Raw genomic sequence first — 22,128 nt, 5'->3', positions numbered from 1 at the left:
AAATGTTTCTGTAAAACATTATCTTTTGAAAATATTTCACCAGCTTTTTAACTGCAGTGTCAGTTTAAGAAAAAGCAACAAAAGTGTGTTGGCTGCCAGATTTATAGTAACAGTTGGCCACACTCAGAATTTACTACCAATTACTTCTCTCAAATCCTCACATGTTCTTCTTAGCAAATGTGCACAGAAACACTGTAAAGGTACAAGTGTGACCCGAAACATCCACCATGGTATGATTTCACTATCCCATTCATGAAAAAATGTTTATGAAACAGTGGTCTAGGGTTTGATCCATTGAATCAGAAGATATAGCATTGAATCAGAATATATATCCTCTGATAGCTCTTTGTGAACGTGTTTTGGTTAATGTCAACCTCAACACCACCCTCAGCACTGCCTCCAACAATTGCCTTTGTCATTGCTCTGCTTCCGCAACAGCTTTCTCTCCTTTGCTCTCACTTATCCCTAAAATATTTACCTTTACAGAAACACTGACCACATTTCAGTCCTTCTGAACATGGTGGAAGAGATTCAGAAAAACTGAGTTTGTGCAAATTTGTGGGAGACCCATGCCCATCTGAAAACCACGTCGTGGCAGACAGAAATAGAATTAATTCTCTTTATTCTCACCTACAGCCTCCCTATGCCATTGGTCTCACAGCTGTGTGATAAGCATTGTATTTTCCTTGCTCCCCAAGTTATATGCCTTTCCTAGACGTTTTAATTCCTTTTTTGACTGCTATTGAGAAAGAAGTGGAGAGATGGGAATCAAAAAAACACAATAGAAAAGATACAGATTACAGCACTTTATTTTCAGTCAGTTCTGACGCTTGAATTCTCTGTTTGGCGTTAAATTTGATCTTTTTCATTATTATCATTATTATTCTGGCTCTGGAAAACCTTTCTTCGTCCTTCCAACAAGAAACCTAAGCCTTTCAGTTAGTAGCACCAAAAGGAAAAGGCCATTCATGGTTTTTGCAATATCTTTTTCATACCAGACACTTAATTATTCCCATTTTCTCCACGAAGCTTGGCTGCCTCCTCAAGGACCTCTTACTCTTAGTTTGAAATACGAGTCATAACTTGTTGGTCTCTAGTTCTCATGCTATTTGTATACAAGTCAAATTCCACATTTTCTTAGCAGTAGATGGCTTTCTAATTACATCCATTAATCTTTGCCATCACTCCCCTCTCTCTGCATTTACTAGCTCTTATCAATCAGAAGTTTAATAATCAAGAATATTTTTCTTCTTTATTTTCTTCACTTTCTTCTCCCTGTACTCCAAGCACAGCTAGACAGAAGGCAAAACCCTTGAGTATCCTTTAATTTCATCATTCATTTCTGCATAGCAACATATCTAGACTGCAGAAGGAGTGAGCAGTTGCAATCTGCTGGCAAATATGCCCTACAGATCATACAATCTGCTAATGAACAAACAGCACTTTGCTGCAGGCCTAGCAAGGGAGGGTTGAGTGGTCAATATTCAAACAACATTTTGGGGTTTTTTTTACATTATCATTTCCAAAGTGCCACAAAACAGTCATTGTATGGTTATGTCACAGTATCATGTTCTTTTTCCCTTGAAGGTGAACTTCCAAAGATATATAGTATGAAGACAACTTCCAAATTTCATGACCAAAAAGTAATGTTCCTACCACAGCACAACAGGGAAAGGAGATAAAAGAGATTTAGTTATGTATCTTTAATACCTTAAAACCCAGAAGGTAACTGAAAAAACCCTGCTGTACATATTTTTAGCCCAACTTTATGGGACACTGAACAAACTGATTTTCAACTGCTTGGGACCAGTTTTTCATAGAAAAAAAAATCAATATTATGGCAACTAGATTTCTTCCTGGTTTGAACAGCCTGTCTTACTTATGGAAATGGATGGAGCTACAAGTCTGAAGCTATGACAGGTCTGTTCTTGCTCTGCCATCAATCCCAGCTGCCTGTTTATGGCCTGCAACTAACATTGCTCCAGTGCTCCCTAAGCTGCTGGCATGTATTCTTCCTTGCCAAAAGGGATATCATCTGTTCCAGAGTATTTGGTAAATCACAGAGGAATTAAAAAGGGATAAAAGAATTGAAGGACATTCAACAAGAGATTATCCTGCATAAATTTTATTTGTCCAGTTTGCAGAAAACAGGGAACAGACTCAGAAGGGAAAGAACACTTTTGAAACTCTTAAAAGTTGAATTCCATGGCTTGTACCTCCCTATCATTGGTTTCAACACCCAGTGTGCCCTTGGAGACTTCTGTGAGATACAATTGAGATAAAAGAATTGAAGGACATTCAACAAGAGATTATCCTGCATAAATTTTATTTGTCCAGTTTGCAGAAAACAGGGAACAGACTCAGAAGGGAAAGAACACTTTTGAAACTCTTAAAAGTTGAATTCCATGGCTTGTACCTCCCTATCATTGGTTTCAACACCCAGTGTGCCCTTGGAGACTTCTGTGAGATACAAAGGCATACTGTAGTGCTACTTTGAGTGAGGAAATGTCAAAACTGCCACTATATTTGATAGGCTTACAAGAGCAGAAGTGGAATAAATGGGCTTTGATTTCACTTCATATCCAAGAAGAGAGATGGATGTAGAGAAATGGCAAGGGCTTTGTGTGTAATGGCTATTGTGAGAGCTGTCATGTACTGCAGCCATGAATCAGAAAGTTTGGTAGCAGATGCTGCCAGACACTTCAAAAGTAAAAATATTCACTTTGAAAGATGATGCTCTGCCTTCAGTTAGTTAATATGGACCAAATGATTGTTAATTATTTGTTTCCCCACAAACTCGGTATTAAAGACAGCACCAGCTTTACAGTGACACATCTTCACTGTCTCCAGAGAAACTACCCAACTGCCAGATCACATCCAACAGATGTGAGCAACAATCCACCTTCCTAACTAGTAAAAAGTTATCCTTGTTTGTGTGTGAGATGGCAGGCAGAAAAGACAGTCTTCTGAAATGGAAATAAAGTCTATACTTGTTTATCTGGTTCACAGCTAGAATTACTCTTGAATCTAAAGGTATTACAAGCAAAAGTGAAAGCTGTAATTGCATTAACCCAAGGACATCCCAAGATTATCAGATTTTCCAGTTACCACCACCAGAGGCTTGTAAAGGAGTTGACTTAATCCATCATTATTGCTGAACTGCAGAAAATTAAAGACTTCTTAATTCTCAGTGTGACACATCCCTCTTCCCATGGGTAGTGAACTGTTTGCATGTGTACAGTGCTATCCACCCCGCAGCCCAAGATAAACTCTTGTAGGTTTTCAACCCTTTTCAGATGAGGTGGAATCTTTAGCTCAAACTGCTGAATGAAACAGATTTAGAGCACTGTATTTAGAGAAAAAATACTCTCTCTGAAGCAAATTATGAGGTTATAAAGAATCGTTAATTGTGGTTATAGCATAGGAGACATTTCATTCACCATCCTATGTTATAGAGCATTTAATCCAAACAGAAGTTTCCATTTGAACAAATTTATGTTTTGATCTCCAAAACGGTGCAGGACAAAGTGGTTTCTCCCAAAAAAAAAAAAAAAGAAAAAAATACAACTCACGAAACCCACCAACCAGAAAACCCCAAACAATTCCAACCATTCACATATGCCTTTTGGTCCCTTATGACTGTCTCTTTGAAAGCTTGACTCACAGCCTGCAGCGAACAAGGACCTTTCCTTCCAAATAAAAAGAGAAGAGCAAGAAAATAATTGCTTTTATCTCAGCAAGAGTGGACTGCAATCACACAATGTGCATGACTGACAGAGGCTGGTTTCCCACTGCGCCTAATTTGCTAAGGATGCCATCCCTTGACCGCCACAGGATTGACTTAGTCCACAGTGAGGTGTGCTCAGAGCTCTGCTGAGCTCTAACCTCTCCAACACAAACTGAAAGCCTTCACACCAAGATTTACAGAGGCTACAAGGAGGACACGGCCGGAAATAACTGTTTTTCCTTGACTGAAAAAAATCAACACCTGCCCTCACATCAGAGTTCTGAAAGTTTCCATAGCGAGGCAGGTCAGAAATTGAATTTTTAGACATGTTCCCAAACTGATTTCAGCAACTGAAGATAAGCAGACTCCTGAGAAGCAGCAATGCCAGGTGGAACTGTTCACCTCTGTGGACACTTTCCACAGCCCTTAGAAGAGTGGGTACAAAGGCAAGTGTAAAGCACACAGCTCCAGGTCTTTATACAAGGGGGCAGTTTACATTTCACAAACAGAACTTCCCTAAAGGAAATCAACTTGCCCAATACCACAGGATAGAAAGTAGCAATCAATCATTCCCGTTTCAGCTAATAAGGGTAAATTTTCTACTGTCTTGACAAATAGAAACTTCTGCCAATTATTGTGTGTGAACCACCAGCCAATGCTAGAAAGAACAGAAGGCTAGGCTGCCATTCCTTTAATTTCCTTTCATTTAAAACTCATTAATACAAATAAATTTGAAGTAGTTGGGGATCTAGCCAGCATTGAAACCCAAGCAATTTTATTTACAATAAATATCTGCTATCTTGGTGCTACACACTCACCAGGACAATGCTTAACACACTGTGATACAGGTGATAAACACAAGCAGTGAGTATCAAAGAAGAGAAAGGCATTTGTAATCCATTCATCTTTAAAGAGAAAAAAAAAGTTAACACTGCTCCACACAGCAATTAAAATCTGAACAGTTGGAAGAATAAAGCAAAAATAAAAAATCAAGGCAGGCTTGTGGAAAGGGAGAGAATAAAATAAAACAAACAAACAAACACTACCACAAAAACACAAACCCACAGGAAATATCTGATGCACTAGTCCTATTAATAGCATAAAAGTCACTGGCAGATACTATCACCCAGCATTTGTTAATTAACTGCAGATACACAGATACAGGGGGCTTGAAAGTGCAAAGAACGAATGGACTGCACAAATTGGCTCTTTGCAGAGAACACTGTGCTTCGTACAAGGATATAGCATCTAAATTAGCCAGCAGCACTGCCTGAGTCAGAGAAAACCTCCAGTTAAACAAATTCTGGAGTCCCCACCAAGACCCATTCACTTTTTATGTGTGTATGCCTATGATTTTCCAAGCAATGAGTAAAAACAACCTATCTGAAAGGCTTTTATAGAGAAAGACTGCAAAGCTTAGTGCATGTGACTTCCTAGGAAAATGAACGACATACTTCTGTGAAAACAGAATTTCAAGGTATCTACTTGGATTTATATTTTAGTTTAGTTTGTCACCCATCAGCATTATTCCCAAACAGTATTTGTTCATGTAGAAGCATTCAGATAATTTTCTTTCTCATCACAGAAGGCTCTATGAACCTAACAAATAAACCAATGTTGACATACCTAAGCCTAGGGATTTATTGCACATTGCACATGTCTCTTCTGGAGACTTGTTGACAAATACTCAAACAGGCTCTGTGTCTTTGGCAGGATCCATGCAGTACATTTTTTACCCCCGATCTGTGTCATCTGTCATATGACCAGGTAGCACAGTAATTCAGTAAAAGGCAAGAAAACTAAAAAGTATTTCCACTTCTCTTTGCCAGGACTTATACATCACTATGTTAGTAGCCACTTTCTGTCATTTCCTTTGGAAAGTATTGTAATTCAGAAAAATGCCAAGCAACAGCAATAGGTCGTCAGTTTAAATTGTAAATAATGATTGACTTTGTTCTAATTTTTTTTCCCAACCATCCTTTAGGAATATGACATTGCCTGTGATGTCTGGTTAAAGGATTTAATTTTATTCAATAAAGAGACACGAATTGGAAGTCAAAAGCTTTTAGAAATAAATTGGCATGCACAGGCTGTGGGAAGCTCTGCAAATACTGGGTATTTATAGACCCATTTTTTTTTCTAGATGGAGAAGAGCAAATAAATTACAACAAACAATTTATTCAACATGATGTTGTTTGTTCATTTCCAGAATGTGAAAATAATCAGAAATTCATGAACAAATCATCAATTATTTTAATAAATCCAATTACATGCATTCTACCGTTCACTGTTCTAAGTGCTTTGCTTTGCAAAGAGACAAGACTTACATAAATGGTACACTTGCTTCCTTTCATCACAAGCAATCAGTCCTGAGTCAGCTAGGTTCAAAATTTATCCTTCTGTTTCAATGGAACTACTCTAAAAGTTAAATGTGTGCTTAAAAATTTTTTTTTTTTCCCAAAACAAGGCAACTTCAGTAAGTTAAGTACATGCTGACCCCCCTTATGGATCGCTGCTGTAGCAAGGTCTCTCATCTAATAACTTCAAGATGAAAAATGCACCATTTTCTTTTCCACTACTGAAGAAGCCTTTTCTCTCTGCCAAGGAAGGCCTTGTGGAACAAAGGACATCGAAGGCTGCAGCTGTAGTCTGAGTAATCACCACATACAACTAATATTTAGGGAAAACACACTGTTAGCATTTGCCCAACACTAACTGCAGCAGTGTATAAACACTTCACATGAAGGGTACAAGTTCTATAAAATTCATGGAGTTTAGAGTAGTTGAGTCCTAAATTTTAAAAGTATTTCTGCAGCTATCCACCCAGCCCACATCAGTGAAACAAGATGCAACTTTCAAAGTGATCAGAGTTTCTGAAAGTGTATCAGAGTTTCAGGGGAGGAGAGGGGATCAGGTCTTAGAGGCCATAAATTCTTCCTTGGTGACAGATTTTTTTAATATATTTCCTTCAGCTTTTCATTCCACAGCAGGTATAATAAAGACCTTGAGCTTCAGTATTTTTGCTTTCCCTCCTGCAGAAGTATTCTTGGTGTGGACACATGCCATGCCCTCTTAGCCTCAGGGGACTATTTGGGCGTCTAAAATTTAATGTTTATTGACAGAATGGCCTGATGTTCTACAGAAACAGCACAAGGAGGGCCTCCAGAAATTCTCTCTGCAACCCTAACTCTGCTCCTGCTAAAATAAACATTGAAAAATTCAATCTTTCCATCAGACCATTACCTAGGTCCTCTCATCCCAGGTGTTGCAGCTTTCCTCTGGCACTGGATCATATTGACTACAGGCCAACTTTACAGCAGACTTCTGCCAGAAAAGATAGTTCCACACTTCTGCCTGGAAGCTTTTTTCTTCCATCTACTTAGTTTTTGAGCTGGAAAGGGATTAGTTTTCAGGCAGGTCAGTCCTGGATCCAGCTCACCAGATGGCTACACAAACAAGGGTGGCAGAGAAGGGCAGGGAGTGGGAGGGAGCAGGATGCAGCCAGAGGAGATGAAGGTTTTTCAATGCCAGCCTGCACACTGGTTGGCTTGCTGAAGGACATTTAAGTGATCTGATCATTTCATTCTTCAGCTCCTAGAGAAGAGCTTGTATCTTCTTCAGGGTCAGTATCAATGAGATGACATCACTAATTTGGGCCATTTAATTGCAATTTAAACTGCTAAGCATTGTCCTCTCTGGTTAGGACAGCTCCCTCTTCCTTTCACAGTCTGTCTTAAAGAAGACATAATTGTTTCAGTATAGTGAGAACAGCATTACAGTGACCTCAGCTGCCCAAATACACCCAGACTCCTTTAGAGGTGAGTCTACCAATGCAATTCAGCTTTGCCTGTAATGACTCAAGGACTAAGAAACAAGGAGTAGAAAACAAAAAATTTTGTCAAAAACCTATCTCAAAGAAGGCATCCAGATTCCTTTCATGAATATGTCAGCATTATAAACTCATAGTAAAGTGTTAGTCACTAGGGTGTCTGAATGATTAAAACCTTCTGGGCTTCCAAGGCATTTTCTCTGCAGGAATTTGTCAAATCTTGTTCAGTTCACCTTTGGGAGCATTTAGAAGACAAATAATGTTACATACAATCTGGCCACTGTCAGATGCATTTATGCCATTTTAACAAGTCTCTCTCTCTTCCAGAGAACAAAATCAACACCATCCAGAAGGTAAGCAAACAATCACGTGCATAGTACCTGTCCATTTAATAGCCATCCATCTCTCAAGTATTACTGGTAAGTGGTATAGGTGGTAAAATTTGGGTTATATTTTGATAAAGTAACACTTTTTTTCAAGGCAAGAGTGACAGAGAGATTCCTGCTACTTAGACAGTAACAGATATTGAGGAAATTAGGAGAGACCTCCAGGGCAGAAATGGCATCATAAAAGTAAAATGAGCCAACACATCAACACCTACCTTACGTTTGTTTGTTGGGCAAACATACAAGTAGCTCAAAATAGTCTTCAGACCAACTTTATCATTCAGTTTCTCATATGTTGTCCCATAATCTGTTGACCTACAATTCAAGAGAGATTCTTGTAAGTGCAAACACTTAATCACAAAACCACAAGTCACTTGGCAGCTTTTCAATATAAGTCATGCTTTAAATAGCAGAATGGCTCTCCAGAGCTTTTTCAATGATTCATGTAGTATATAATGATACTTAATTATATACACACAGCATCATGTGCATGTTTATCATTTGCATTTAAATTAGATTAGGAAAAATTCAACCAGCATCTTCCCAAAGCATCTTAAACATGCACAATAAGAAATTCTACATTCTGCATACAGAAGATAATGATTGCCAGAAATGCCAAATAGCAGACAGCAAGAGACTAAGATTATCAGTTCATCATATACTCCAAGCTTGGACTGATTTTGTTAAGATGGTTCATGTCAGCATATTCCAAAGTAGCTTCTCTAACATTGACTAGCAGAAAGGATGGACACATGTGCTTTATGCTTGCCTTAAAAGCCACGATTCAGTAGAGAAAATAAAATATTTATGAAATGAGGGTTGCCCATAAAAACATTGACTACATGTCTTGGAGAAGAACAAAAACTGTGAACAAATAAGACTGTCCAGTGTCCCTGTAGGAGTTACTCTTAACATGTGCCTGCAACCAACATCAATCATCAGCAGAGCTTTTATCCATTGTACAGCTCATGCCTGCCTGAATTCTGTCCCAGTATCCCAGGGATTTAGATAATCAGCCCAGGCCAGTAGAGCTGGTGTCCACAAATTGCAGAAAGGGACACGTTTCTGGGTAAGAGACATTCAAAAGCATAACATATTACTGTATCTCATCTGCAACATGTACAAATGGGCCGATATAGAACTTCACTTGCAAGCAGTAACACGAATTTTCCCTTTTGCTAAGCACTCCAAAACCAGACATTCTGAAGTAAAATCTTGGCATTCGTTATTTGCAAGTTCTCTCCTCTCAGGGCAACAGTGGCTAAATTCACAAAGGTATTTAAGACCTTTAATGCTTACTCTTTTGTTTTTGTTTTTTTTTGTGGAATATAGAGGGTGGAAGATTTCTGAATCAAGTACCATACCTACATTCATATTATAGCTTCCGGGATTTCAGATTTTGCAATCAGTACATGAATAAAACAAGAAAGCAGCAGCTTAGGGTTTTATCCATGAAAGATGAATTGCACTAAAACTTGAATCTGCATTAAAGTTGAGTCCTTCTATTTAGGAACTTTATAGAAGCCTTTGCACATATCTGCCTGCTCATATAACAACTGCCCTATGATTTATGTCTATAGATTTCTCCTTCCCTCCAATAAACACACGCCCTCCTCCTGTGTGCATGTATGACCTTTGGTGTTTAGAACATTAACGTCAAATTCTCAGCTGCTGACTGATCTTTCCCTTTATAAGGTCATCTCTCTCAGGAGCACATATAAACTAACTGAGCTATTTCCTCAGAGGATTAAGGAGTAGGATTCTGTGCTGGTTGTTTCTTTTACTGAATATTTCAGAGATGCTCCAGAATCCAGGTGAGGGGATCCACAACAGGGTGCTGAACACAGCCTGGCCAAGGCCTGCAGCTTCCCTTTGTTACCTCACCCCACCTCACCACCCAGTCTTATCAGAAATGAGTATTTCTGCTGCTCTCTGCCTAAACCCAAAAGCTACCCTTTGTGAGGTTTCAGCTGACAAAGGCATGCAAAGAGAGTAAGGAATAAATCTGACCTGCTGAGCTAGGAAAAATATATTAATGAAATAATGCTGCTTTTTCTTATACCACAGACAATTCAAAATGGGATCCTTCAAAAGGGGATAGGAGCAAAGAAAATCTGAGACATAAAACTTGCTTTGAAATTGTTCAAGAAAGGCAGCCAGTACCCCTGCCACAACACAGCAAAATTATGTCAACAGCCTATAGTAATAGTAGTCTCAGAATTGCCAGCCACTTCTTACTTCAAGTCTCTAGGCAATTGTTTTGCATTCACAGCTTTATTTACAGGTAACACTCTATACAGATGGAAGCGTCTGCTTCTGTCAACATCCATAAAAGAAACTGAAAGATTTAAAAGCTTAGAAAAACATAATTTTTTTTCCAGATGAACAAATTCACAAGCAATCAAAGCAGCTACTATTGGATCTTACTCTCATTATTGTGTTCTAAACTGATGATAGCTAGTCCTTATACCTTCCCATTTACCAGTTTTTTCTTTTGTACCACTTTACAATTACGCTTAATTTTAACAGGGGTGAGGTGGGGAGGGGGAAAATGTTATATATACAAGAGCAGATAGGCATCCATAAGTGTTTTAACACAAAGAAATGGTGATATAAACATTTGCAGAGCAATGGGAAAAAAGAATTATATCAAAGGAACCATGCATGAGAATATTCCCTGCATACATCGGAAGTCTCTGTTGGGATCTAACCCAGGCGTATCACCAACCTGCATTTGTCTTATTTCTTTTATATATATATATGCATGTATACTAGCAGGCACTGATTAGCAGCCTAGATAACGAGCTTTCTTTATCTTATTAAATGGGTGTATAAAGCAGCATGAGACTCCAAACCCATAAAAACACATCAGCCATCGGATGGCCCAGGAAGCCAGCCTAACCTGGAAGAGCTGCAAAAGACAGATGCCCCTCAGCAGGGTGCAGGCATTAATGACAGAGTAGGATCAACAAATTCAATCCCAGTTATCTGAAGGGGAAAGGATATGCAGTAACCAGCATCTCCACATTTTGTGTGGAAGGCTGCTCCTCTAAAGTTCTGCAGAGAGAAATCAGTTTTAGTCCATCTGTATAACATGAGCAAGCAAATGCCTGGAGAAATCATTGTAAAGCACTAAACCCAGGACTTGCAGAGCTGAAAACACAAAAATAAACTATGCCCTCTAAATAGCTGCAGCTAATGGAATAACTATATGTAAATGAGTGAACATTAAGCCCTGTTTTATTGTGTCTTGAGCAGACACGTGTGTTGCAACGGTGTCTCAAATTGTTTGGGGGGAGAAGGGGGATGTGAGTGGTACGTTGTGGATGTCACTGAAAGGCAGATGACAGTAGAATGACATTCAGAAAATAAAAGTGTTTAGATTCAGTTCTGAACTTCACACCTGTCCCACCATATTAGTTGTAATTGCTATCATTAAATCCCAGATTTTACCAGTAGCTGTTTAAAATCCTACTCCCTATTTTTTCAGTAAAGCAGAAGACAATGCAAGAAGATAAACATTTTCATGATTACTAGCTCATTTCACAGTATAAAAATACACCAGAATTGTGGGATTGAAGCTCTGGCCTCCCCAGTAATAAATTAAAACAAAACTAGAAACATGTAAAATAATTTCTGTTTTGCAAACTATTTGCAAGAAAGCTGACATTTAAATAACTTCATTATTATTCATTGACAGGGCTTTTCCCTCTCCTCCCGTCAGGGTAAATGACATTTCTATTACAGTATTATAATAAACTCCTGCACATTTTAAATAAAGTCACTGAATTCCATTAGTCCACCTACTGTCATGAATATATCTCAATCCATTCCTACCAATATTTCACAATCATAATAGGCATTCTGAATCAACCAGCAACATGAACCCTATGGAAATTTTCTTCTTTCTCAAGGAGCACAGACTGACATTCAGAGTACTGTCAGCTTGAATATATAGATTAAATAAGATTCAATAAATTCCCTAGCAAGTTGCTGTTTTCTCCTTTGTTACAAATTTAAGGTTGCCTGTAGTTATTTTACATTAGATGCTGAAGACTTGAAGAACTGAACAGTTGATCATTTGGTCAGAAGGCCTTTTTTTTTTTTTTTTTTTTTTTTGCATCAAGATCTTTCCAGAACACTCTGTGAGAAAAAACCCATTACTTGCAGACTTTAAGCTGTCTCATGTCTCCTGCTTATTGAGTACAGCTTTCTTCCCATGTTAACAGATTAAGTTACTTGTTATAACACACATCATTAAGAAGCAATCACTTTAATTGGCACCATTTACTTTTTTTTTTCTTTTCCCACCAGTTACGCCTGGTTTTCACATATTAACTTGACTGCTTCCCCCAGCTCCACCATGAGAACACTGCATTTCATGTCCTTATCTCCTCTCCTTCCTCCACAGTTCAGTTTGCTGCTCTGTGGTCCAAGTGGCAGCCAGGACCAGCAGCGCCTGTGCTGTGGTCTGGGAGCAGCAGAGCAGGGCAGCCTGTCCTGACCAGGAGCACTGACAGAGATGGGCTCTGGCCTTTTGCTCCTTCTGCACATGAATTCACCCCTGGCACAAGCCAGGCTTTTTTAGTTAAGCAATGACGATTAGATCTTGTGTTCCAACCTGACACATAACTGAGTTTGCCACCTGGTTTGCCTCCAAAGGGCATGGCCAGGTGAGCTCAAGATTTGCCAGTTGCTATCGTATTAATCTCTGCAAGAGCAGATTTTTGGACAGAAGCCTTTCAGATCACAGAAGGCAGAACTGCAGAGCCACAGGCTACACTTATAAAAGGCTTTCAAATGAACAAGTTTTTTAACAAAGGAATAATTAAGACATTAAAAGTGATCTTTCATGTCTGAATGCAAAAAATACTGGAGCTGGTAATTCTTGCATTCCTGTTTGCAGTGTTTTAGGCCTATTTGTAATCTCTGCTGTAGAGTTGCTGAATTTTGCACTCTTTTTTTCATTGGGGACACTTTGAGGTTGAGATGCTATTCCTTCATCGCTTAAATTGAAACTCTTTACTTTGGTTTCATAGCCAGGCAGTAAAGCTTCCCATTGATTTTTGCCACACCACCATGTTTCACAAAAGCTAGTAATGTCAAAGTCTTCTTCAACAGCTGGCCATTTATGTTCACATGTTCCTCCTGTTAAGCCCTTCACAAGGCATTGATAGATATCACTTCTGGTCTAATGCCTCTTTTGATTTAACTCCTTCATGTGCAACCCTGCTATTTTTTCCAGAAAGTAATAATGCCTGATCTCAGTTTCTCAGGGTGAAACTTTATTTTCACAAAGTAATTATTTATTTTCATAGAAAGTTACTTGTGCTTTGCAAATTACCTTGCTTCACCCAGACACTTCTCACCACTGTCTGTCATTTTAATTCATTGTATAAATAATTCCCCAAGGCTTTTCACATTTCTAATGGGATCTGTTTGCTTAGCTCATGGAGACTGACACATTTTGAATAGAGTTATACAATTCCACCTGGAAAAGCAATTGCAAGATATAAACACAGTAAGTCCTGTGTCCTTGGACAAAATTTCAATATAGAAAAGAGCTTCCTAAGAGTATTTTAAGACTTTGCTTCAAAAGGGTAATGGTCTGACAGCAGTGCCAAGCCAAACAATTGGTCAGCACTTCTTTAAACATCTGTAACAGCACTTCACATGTCACAACATTAAAACACTTCAGATTTATCCAGGCAGGTTAAAATTAAATTTTTTGATGTCTCCAGCATAAAGAAAAATAAGGTATTTCAAAACTCAAGGGACCCACATGCCTCACTCCCTAAGTGAACACATTTGTGATTACTTTTTTCTCAGGAGGCCCTCAGCAGGCTGGCAAATAATACTGTTCCCCCTGCCTAGGTGGGCAAACAGAGGGAAAGACTAGATAACTAATCCTACATTTGAAGGAAGTCTGTGACAGAGCCAAATTCAAGTCCCCTCAGGCTCCACCATCTTCCCATTCCATCCTGACAGTTTAAAATTTTCTGGGGTTTTGTGAGTGCAAATAAGGACTGGAAGAAGTCTTGCTATTAATGGTAAAATGAAGAAGTACAAAATTAAGAACAGTTTAAATAGGCATTTCAGAACAGATTCAAACCTCCATTTTGAAAATATTTTCTTCCAGTCTCAGCTGTGATGTAGGTTTTACTCGAAATTAAGTCATAAATTTGTATGAGTTTAATAATGTGTATTTTTTTTCCACTCATGGGAAGCATTTTCTCATCATAAAGTTTCCCACCTGCAGAAGCCACCAAAAAGACTTGGAGAGGGAGTAAAAAAATTACAAAGAAACAATAGGAAACTATTAAATTGACATTTCTCTGCATAATCAGTTAAAGTAATTCAATTTTCTTCTTTTCATTTTCAATCAACTTTTATTTGGAGTATTGTAAATGAACAGAAACCTACACACTCAAATTTCTTGTAATTTTTGGCTTAATATAGTTCAGCTGATTATTGCTATAAATAATTTAAAGATGTGACAAGCAGGAGAAGCAGCTCATATTTTATCATCCAATCCCCATTCTAACTATTGCATTGGATAATTTTTCAAAATGTGACCCAATTCAGAAAGAAAGAATATAGGGAAGTGAGAGGGCCATGAGTTGTCATTTGCAGGTGACACAGATGAGCTTCCTCTCTCCTTCAATTAATGGGTCAAGAAAAATAAATCTGCCAAATTTGCCTTCCATGCTGTTCCAGTCAGGTTACCAACTCAGGGAAGCAGAGAATATTTGTTCCTCTGTCAAGGTCAACAAGAATTTGGTCAAGAAGTCATGGGATGATGACAGTGGGAATATTCCAACAGGAGACAAGACAGCTTCTATGGGATGAAAGGAAATTGTGCAATCAGGGTGAGGTTATTTCTTACTCTTATCTGTGTCAGATGAAAGGTGAAAGAAATGGTCAGTTATGATGAACATGCAAGAGTTCCCAGTTGGACAAGCCAGAAGAGCAAATCCATTCATCCCATAATGCACAGCATTAGACAGCAGCAAGACTTATGACAGTTAAACGCAAGGACAGGGAAAAGAAGAATTCTCCTAATAATCAGGGCAGCACACAAATGAGAACCATTATCCTGGTTTTGGCTGGGACAGTGCTCATTTCTCCTTAGCAGCTGGTCCAGAGTTCTGTTTTGGATTCAGCATGAGAATAATGTTGGTAATAGAAAAACATTTTGGCTGTGGTTGAGTGGGGCCTATGCTAAGCCAAGGACTAGTTAGTGTCAGTAAGAAAGTGCACAAAAAGCTGAGAGGAAGCACAGCCAGGACAGCTGACCCAAACTGGCCAAAGGGATATTTTAACCATCATGCCAGGTTTATTTAAACTGGGGGAGTTACTTGGAAGAAAGGCCAATCTCGTTTTGGGAACAATTTGGTGTCTGTTAGCAGGTGGTGATCAATGGTATTGAGCATCACTTGTTTTTCTTGGGGGTTACCTCTCTCTCTCCCTCCATCTCCTCCCTTCCTTTAATTGTTATATTTTACTTTGTTTCAATAACTTTTCTTGTCTCAAGGGATGAGTTTGGGAGTTTTATTTCTGATTCTCCTCCATATCCTACTGGGGTGGGGGTGAGTGAGAGAGCAGTTGGGGTTAAACCACACCAACTGGCTGGCAGGACTGAAAATAGACATAAAGTCTCTGCAATTGCCCAAGCATGAGGCTCTAAGTCTTGTAAGTGCTTTTTTATCACCTGAAAGCTTGGACAGTGGTGCTGAATAGGCTTAAGTACTCTTGTCCTGAGATCAGAATTATCCACCTGAATTGATCTGCACTGCTCTTGCTGTGATGCAAACCTTGTCTCTCTGAAGTGCTAAAGACTGGCTGATATCTATTCTGCTAAAGCATAGCATTCTTTGCAGAGATCAATCACAGCTGTACAAGCCATAGTGAACAACCCTTGGAACAAACTAATCCATGTTGTTCACTCAGCTTCTTCTGGAGACACCTGGTAAATTCGCTGGAAAATAAAACCTGGAGAGGAAATAGTCTGTGGCACACAAAATCAATAGTACAGAATCAAAAATATAATGAGGTAAAGCTAAAACACCAATGTACATGTATCTGTTTTAACTCTGGTGACGTGTATTCCATTGCATAATTCCTCTTCAGATCCTCCTATCTTACCAAACTAGCCATGGAACAGCATAACTCAGAACAAACTTCCATGTGAAATAATATAGAGACTTCCAAGCTTGTAAGATGTCACTAAACAACTTTTTAAACATCAGTTTCTCATGCCACTGCCTTTTATAGCAGAAGTAGCATTCCACTCTATTGTGGAGAAGAGCTTTTTATCTTCAGGCTTCAGAGACATTGCTGCATAAAGGTTGGATACCCAAAGAAAAGAGCAACATCAAATATTTTAGCCTGAAAAAAGATCAAATTTGGATTAGATGGGAATGATGCACTTTTCCCCTTCCTCCCTTTTACAGCTTCTCTAATTTTAGATGTCCGTCTCGTCTTGTTAGATCAGTAAAACCCCCTCTAACTGCACAGTGTAATGGTTTCTCATGTCAGCAGGATGAGAACAGAAGATTCTGGCAGTTGATAAAATCCATATTCAGATTCCCCACTCCTCTGCCTGCTGATCAGAGATCAAATCCTGATCACACTCTCATGTAAATCCAAACCATTTACTGCATAGGTGCACCATCACAAACAGGGAACTGGATAGCTTCAATGATCAATTTTCCCTTGCTTGGAAGCAGTTGCTTCCAGGGAATCAGAAGGATCTTTGCTGTCAGAATGCAAGGCATGAAGATTTTTATTTCAAGTGTACAATTATCGAGCTTTTGTGTGAAAAATAACGCACCGAGATTTGACTGGACTCTGTTCTGGAAGTGTTTCCAAGGCACTGTTTCACAGGAGTAGACTGTAAATTCACTATTTGCTATGGGGAATCCCATTTTGGGGGTCAGCTACATTCTGGAACCCCTCTCTGCTGTGCTAAGTGACCACTTGCACGATTAGCTCTGGAAAAGGGGATGGGATGTCAAGAGCAGAGGACTTTGGAAAAATAACTGTGGAGTTACCACCTATTTTGCCTGGTTACCAGACTCCCCGGCAAGGCTGGTGTTTGCCACTAAGGGGAAGGAACTGGGTATTTCCTCTCCATTGCCTGAGCAGAAGACGAGATGACTTTCCAGAAATTTCCCCATCAAATTCTCTTTCAGCTTCTCACCTCCATGTGGCCTCAAAGACTCATCTCCAGTCCCTCAGTGAGTGAAGCAGCAAAAGTCAAGAGCAGGGTAGGGAGGCTGGCAACCACAGCCCCTTTAGCTGCTCTAATCCAGGGCTGGGTGAAAGCCAGCAGTGAGAAACAAAGGAGCGGCCATCAAAGCAAGACCTCCACTTGACCCTCTCAGTGAAAGGCTCAAGAGGCTGGCTCAAGTGGTGCTCTGGCTGAAACATCAGAGCCGTCTCTCCTGCTCTTCTTAGGAGTCATTTTGCGCCACAGCATCTGGATGCGCACGGGAAGGAACAGTAACTCCACTAATTTTTGGCAGCTAATGGATATATACCACAAATATAATACCAAACATACCAAAGGCTGACAGGTTATTGATGCTCACTCATGTGATGGTGTGTATGATCCAAGCATTTTCTCTGTCCCTAAGTCCATAGTACTGGTTTTCAACAATTTTCCATTTGCCATTACAACATTATTTTCAGTGAGAGACCCCGAAGGAAGGAATGAAAGTTTATGGACAACAGGCTTTTTCCTTGTCACCTTGAGGGAATTTTGGGGGATCAGTGGAATATAAGTGGAAGAGCACCAGTCTGCAAGATCTTATCCACCTGACTCATTTGTTAAAACAAACAAGCAGGGTAGGATGCAAATTGCTGTCCTTCCTTCCTTCATCAGGGTGGTGAACACTGCAACACTGCAACTCAGAATGCAGCTATTCCCACAGGCCCAGCCTCTCTCAAGGCTTATGGTCATCAACAAAACAAATCTCAGCCTAGCTGTGCTGGATATTAAAGTCATTTTTCCATATGTTTAAATCAAAAGCTGCCTTTTAAATTAGGATTGAGAATGACTTACGATTCTTCTTGCCATATGTTTACAGGGGCATACTGACATCAGCCAAGCCTTAATGCTGAATTTTTGCCCATAAAGTGGTTCCTTGAGTGTTGATTCTTCCCATTTTCACCCCAGCCTGGTGTAAATCACACAAATAGCAGGGACTGGAGCCCAGCAATCATCACGCTATTAACTTTCTAATTGATGGTAATGGCCAGAATAAATTTCAGGCACCCCAAGGGGTGGTTAATGGATTTTGTAGCTTGAGGGCAGAACAACAGGAAGCCTTTCCATTAATCAAGGAGATGAGACAACCATACATGTCCTACACTTCCCACCCCATCATAACACTGAGGTCATTGCAGCTTTGCTAAAAAAACCCTCACGGCAGGCTGAGCTCAGTTAGAAAGTTTGACACACTCGTTCAGCAGAGCTGCCTTAGCATCCACAGCCACATTATACATCCAGAAAGCCACTTTATCCCACCTCCAATTAAGAGTAGGGAGCAGTTTTACTGTGCCATAAATGCATTGCAGGTCTTCTGCAGGGTATGTACTAAAAGCCAGAGAAAAGATTTTCTGGCTAGCACCATCCAGGCATTTGCAACACAATATGCAATCTTCATTCTATCCTGCCAGTGCAAATCAACAGCTAGAAAGCTTAAAAGATCCAGACAGCCCAAGACATTATTGTTAAAATCACTGTCCAAGCCCCTTAGTTGTTATAATGGAGTAACTCCCAAGGACCAGTAGCATTTTAAAACCAGCTAAAAATGTGCTTCATGCATTAATTCATACTAAAGTTAGTGGGAAGATGCAGTCCCTCAGCCAATACTATTTTTTTTTGCCTTGCTTTAAAATATCATTATTCCCAAAAACTGGATGGAGTAAGAATACAGGAGAGAAAGAGATTAAATTTAAAAAATAGTAATTCAGAGTGTTTCATTTCACTTGTACCAGCGTTAGCATTATCCATTCAATTGAATATTTTATGACACAGTCTGGCTATCACCCTACAGGAAAAAAAGCTCCAATGAAACAAGGAGAAAAATCAAAATGAAACACACTTTCAGTTTCAGATTATTCCTACATTTTCTGTCAAAATTTCATTTTTAAAATATTGCTGAAGATTTATCTGAATAATGCTGCATTTCCCAGAAGAAAATTGTTCTACTGGAAGGGTTTTCAATTCATTCTCTGAGTCCAAGCAGTGAACACACTGAGCTGCTAGCTCGACTCTTAGCACACCACAGGACCTAAGAAAGAATTTGTTGTTGCTGGATGTAAAAGCTGTGCTACTGGACTACTCTACTCAAGAATCACTAATTAATGCTTTTAAGCAGACAAATACAATGAGTGTTACTGTTTTTCTTTTTAAAGCATTTGGAGTGATGCAGTTCTACCATTTGTGTCAGCTGCAAATAACAGACAACACCCAGAGCCGCGCAGCTTTACTTTGCTCCTCTTGGTTGGTATAAGAATATTTATCACCATGTATCTCAAGGATCAGTGGGGTTATAAAGCATGCTATTTATAGCTACTCTTGGGGTATGGAGCAGGTGACACCAGTTTGTTCCTCTGACATCTAACCTTAGGTCAACTCCAGTAGCAGAAGATGGATTTTTACAGGAAATGAAATGAAAGTACACAGCAGAAGATTAATACTGTTTTCCAGGCCTGCAGAGAATGCATGCTCCCTATCACTCTGCAGGAAAAATGGTCAGGAGCTTGTGCTGTGTGTTAAGAATAGAGCAAGCTGTGGTCAAGGTGAGGTGTTCAAACAGTCCATTAGCAAACTGATACACTGGCATCTGGGCAGGGAGGAATTGCAGGCTGACAGTCTAGAAATGAGCTCAGCTCTTCGGGTTCTTTGATTTTGAGTCATCTTTAAGTCAGCACCAGCTACAGATAAAATGGGATTTGCTTTTATGTTAGTAGTAAAAGATAAAAGTAAGTTAAAGGATAAAAGTAAGTTAAAGCTTGGCTGTAAATTCCATATAAGAAACATTTAGCACAAGATCAGGTTACTATTTTGCCCTACATTGCAACAACATCTTATTTTAAATAAGTTTTCTGTTTGTGAAAATATAAGGACTGCAGACTGAAGCATCTTTTAAAGAGTCCCTGACACTAAAATCCTTACTGATGGGCCATATGCATCCACTACTCACAACCCACATTCCTAAACATCCTAAAAAAAAATTGACCAGAAGACTTATTTACCCCAAAAGCCATCTGTTTTTAATTTATTTGGAATTAAAATGAAAAGGAAGGTTTTTTCCAAAGATGTGGGTGTATAAAGACGTTAATTATACAATCTAGTCATTAAAACAATGTTACCAACAGGAGCTCAGCCAAGTACCTGAAAATTCTTTCCACCTTCTTATAACAGAGCTGTCATCCTCAGCCACCACCATCGCCCTTAATAAAGGTGTGTGTTCTAACATGCTCAAAAAATCACAGCTTTGCTAACCAAATTCCACACTTGACCACAAAAGCCCTACAAACCCCCAATGTCCCAAAACAGCAGGAAAAAGCCATGCTAATTTCACCTGTGTGAAAGCCAAGGCTGGTAGAAAAGAGTTGTTAATGACAAAAGGTTCCATTTGCACTTGGAATGGCAAAGGTCACACAGCTACATAACAATTATACCCTCAAAAAGGACCTTCATAAGTCCCCGGACATTTCTCTGAGAGATGGTTGCCAAGTCCTATCCTGCTGTGTGATAGAAAGTCACTGAAAAATGACTGTAAGTGGAAGGTCTTCAACTCAGTTTTGATTTATTGGTGCCCAATTAGAACAGACACTTTAAGGAACAGTTGCTGCGGTAGCCAAACACTGGAGCTGTGCCTCTGGGTGGAGGGGAAGGAAAGGAGGCAAGAACAGGCGCAAGATTTTACATGTGCAGTTCAAGTGGGAGCAGACATTCATGGATCACCCAACCCTCCTCTGAGCACTATCTAAGCACACACACACCTTCACCCCTGTCACACCCCCAGAAATCTCATCATTTGTTGGGTAAAGGTCCTGTGGCAGGTGAAACAAGACCAGACAACTGTGACCAATCCTTCTACGTCTTCACAGGTCAAATTCCTGCCAAAAATGCACTGAATTTCCCTTTTCAATAGATGAGAACTGGAGGACTGTAAATACATTAAAAAAGCATCTGTGATTTTTCACTGCTTCAGAATAAAGTTCCCTGTTCAGCTCATCTAATTTTTGGGTGAATAAGGCACCTTAACCTTCACATCATGTATAGGTTTTTCTGTCTCCATCCTTTTCCCCCTGTTTTAAAATTTATGGTTACCATTTAGGCTGATTTCAATTTCCATTAATAATACGTGCAACTGATGTACATTTAAGTGATTTTAATCATGTTGTAGTGACAGGTTTAGCTTAAAGCAGGGCTTCACTTAGAACTATCAAGTAAATTTCTCTTGAAAAGGTCAGTTTAACATTTAACAGGAGGGCCCATTCCAGACAAATTAGAATTTGCTCCACTTGCTTCAACTGCAAACACTTTCCAGGCTGACTTCAAGAGAGGCATGTCAAGCAAAAGAGAAAAGTGTCAGGCACTCAAGAGAGAAGGTTCAGCCAGCCCAAGGACTGCTCAGACATGTGGCCAAAACTGAGATATTCCTGCCCCACTGTTCAAGATCTGGGCCAGACCATCCCACAGAAAGTAGGGAAGGCAGAGCTGGGACAGTTTGGCCAAGCCCCTGACAAGTCAGATTTCTTATTTCTAATTGCTGCAGCAACAGGGAGCAGCTTTCTGTGTGAGAGAGGGGTTATTGGGTGTGCATCCCATGAGGATTTGCTATTGTTCCTGTGCCTGCCAGAGACATTTGGGCTTTCCAGGGGAGCAGCACAATGAGCAGAGAGGCAACACCTGTCATGCTGTCTCAGTGGCACTCTCAGCAGTTGCCCAATTCCATGCACACTGCAGCTGGTGACAGCTGGAATCATCACAAATGAAAGCCAAGAAATAAGCCTGTGCTTGTAGCATGTGAATCCTTGAACCAGAACCTCTAGAGAGCACAGTGACATCAGATCTTGTGGTACCCCCACATTGCTGATGAGCCTTTCACTGTCAACAGTAAAGCAGAGCCTGTAACCTCCTGTTCCTGTGGCACCCGTACAAG

The 22,128-nt window shown here is 39.7% G+C and overlaps 1 protein-coding gene across 1 annotated transcript in view; it reads right to left on the bottom strand.

Annotated features, from left to right (window-relative positions):
- SORCS1 (sortilin related VPS10 domain containing receptor 1) overlaps window positions 1–22,128 on the bottom strand; it is a 218,782-nt gene that overhangs the window by 132,696 nt on the left and 63,958 nt on the right. Inside the window, exon 3 of the mRNA XM_031062725.1 lies at window positions 8,158–8,257. Within this exon, the coding sequence (XP_030918585.1) occupies window positions 8,158–8,257 (100 nt within the window). The remainder of the gene's footprint in view (window positions 1–8,157; window positions 8,258–22,128) is intronic.

The sequence above is a fragment of the Geospiza fortis genome, unplaced genomic scaffold (genome assembly GCF_000277835.1).
Source record: "Geospiza fortis unplaced genomic scaffold, GeoFor_1.0 scaffold130, whole genome shotgun sequence".
Taxonomy (NCBI): domain Eukaryota; kingdom Metazoa; phylum Chordata; class Aves; order Passeriformes; family Thraupidae; genus Geospiza; species Geospiza fortis.
This window is presented reverse-complemented; position numbering and strand designations above follow the sequence as displayed.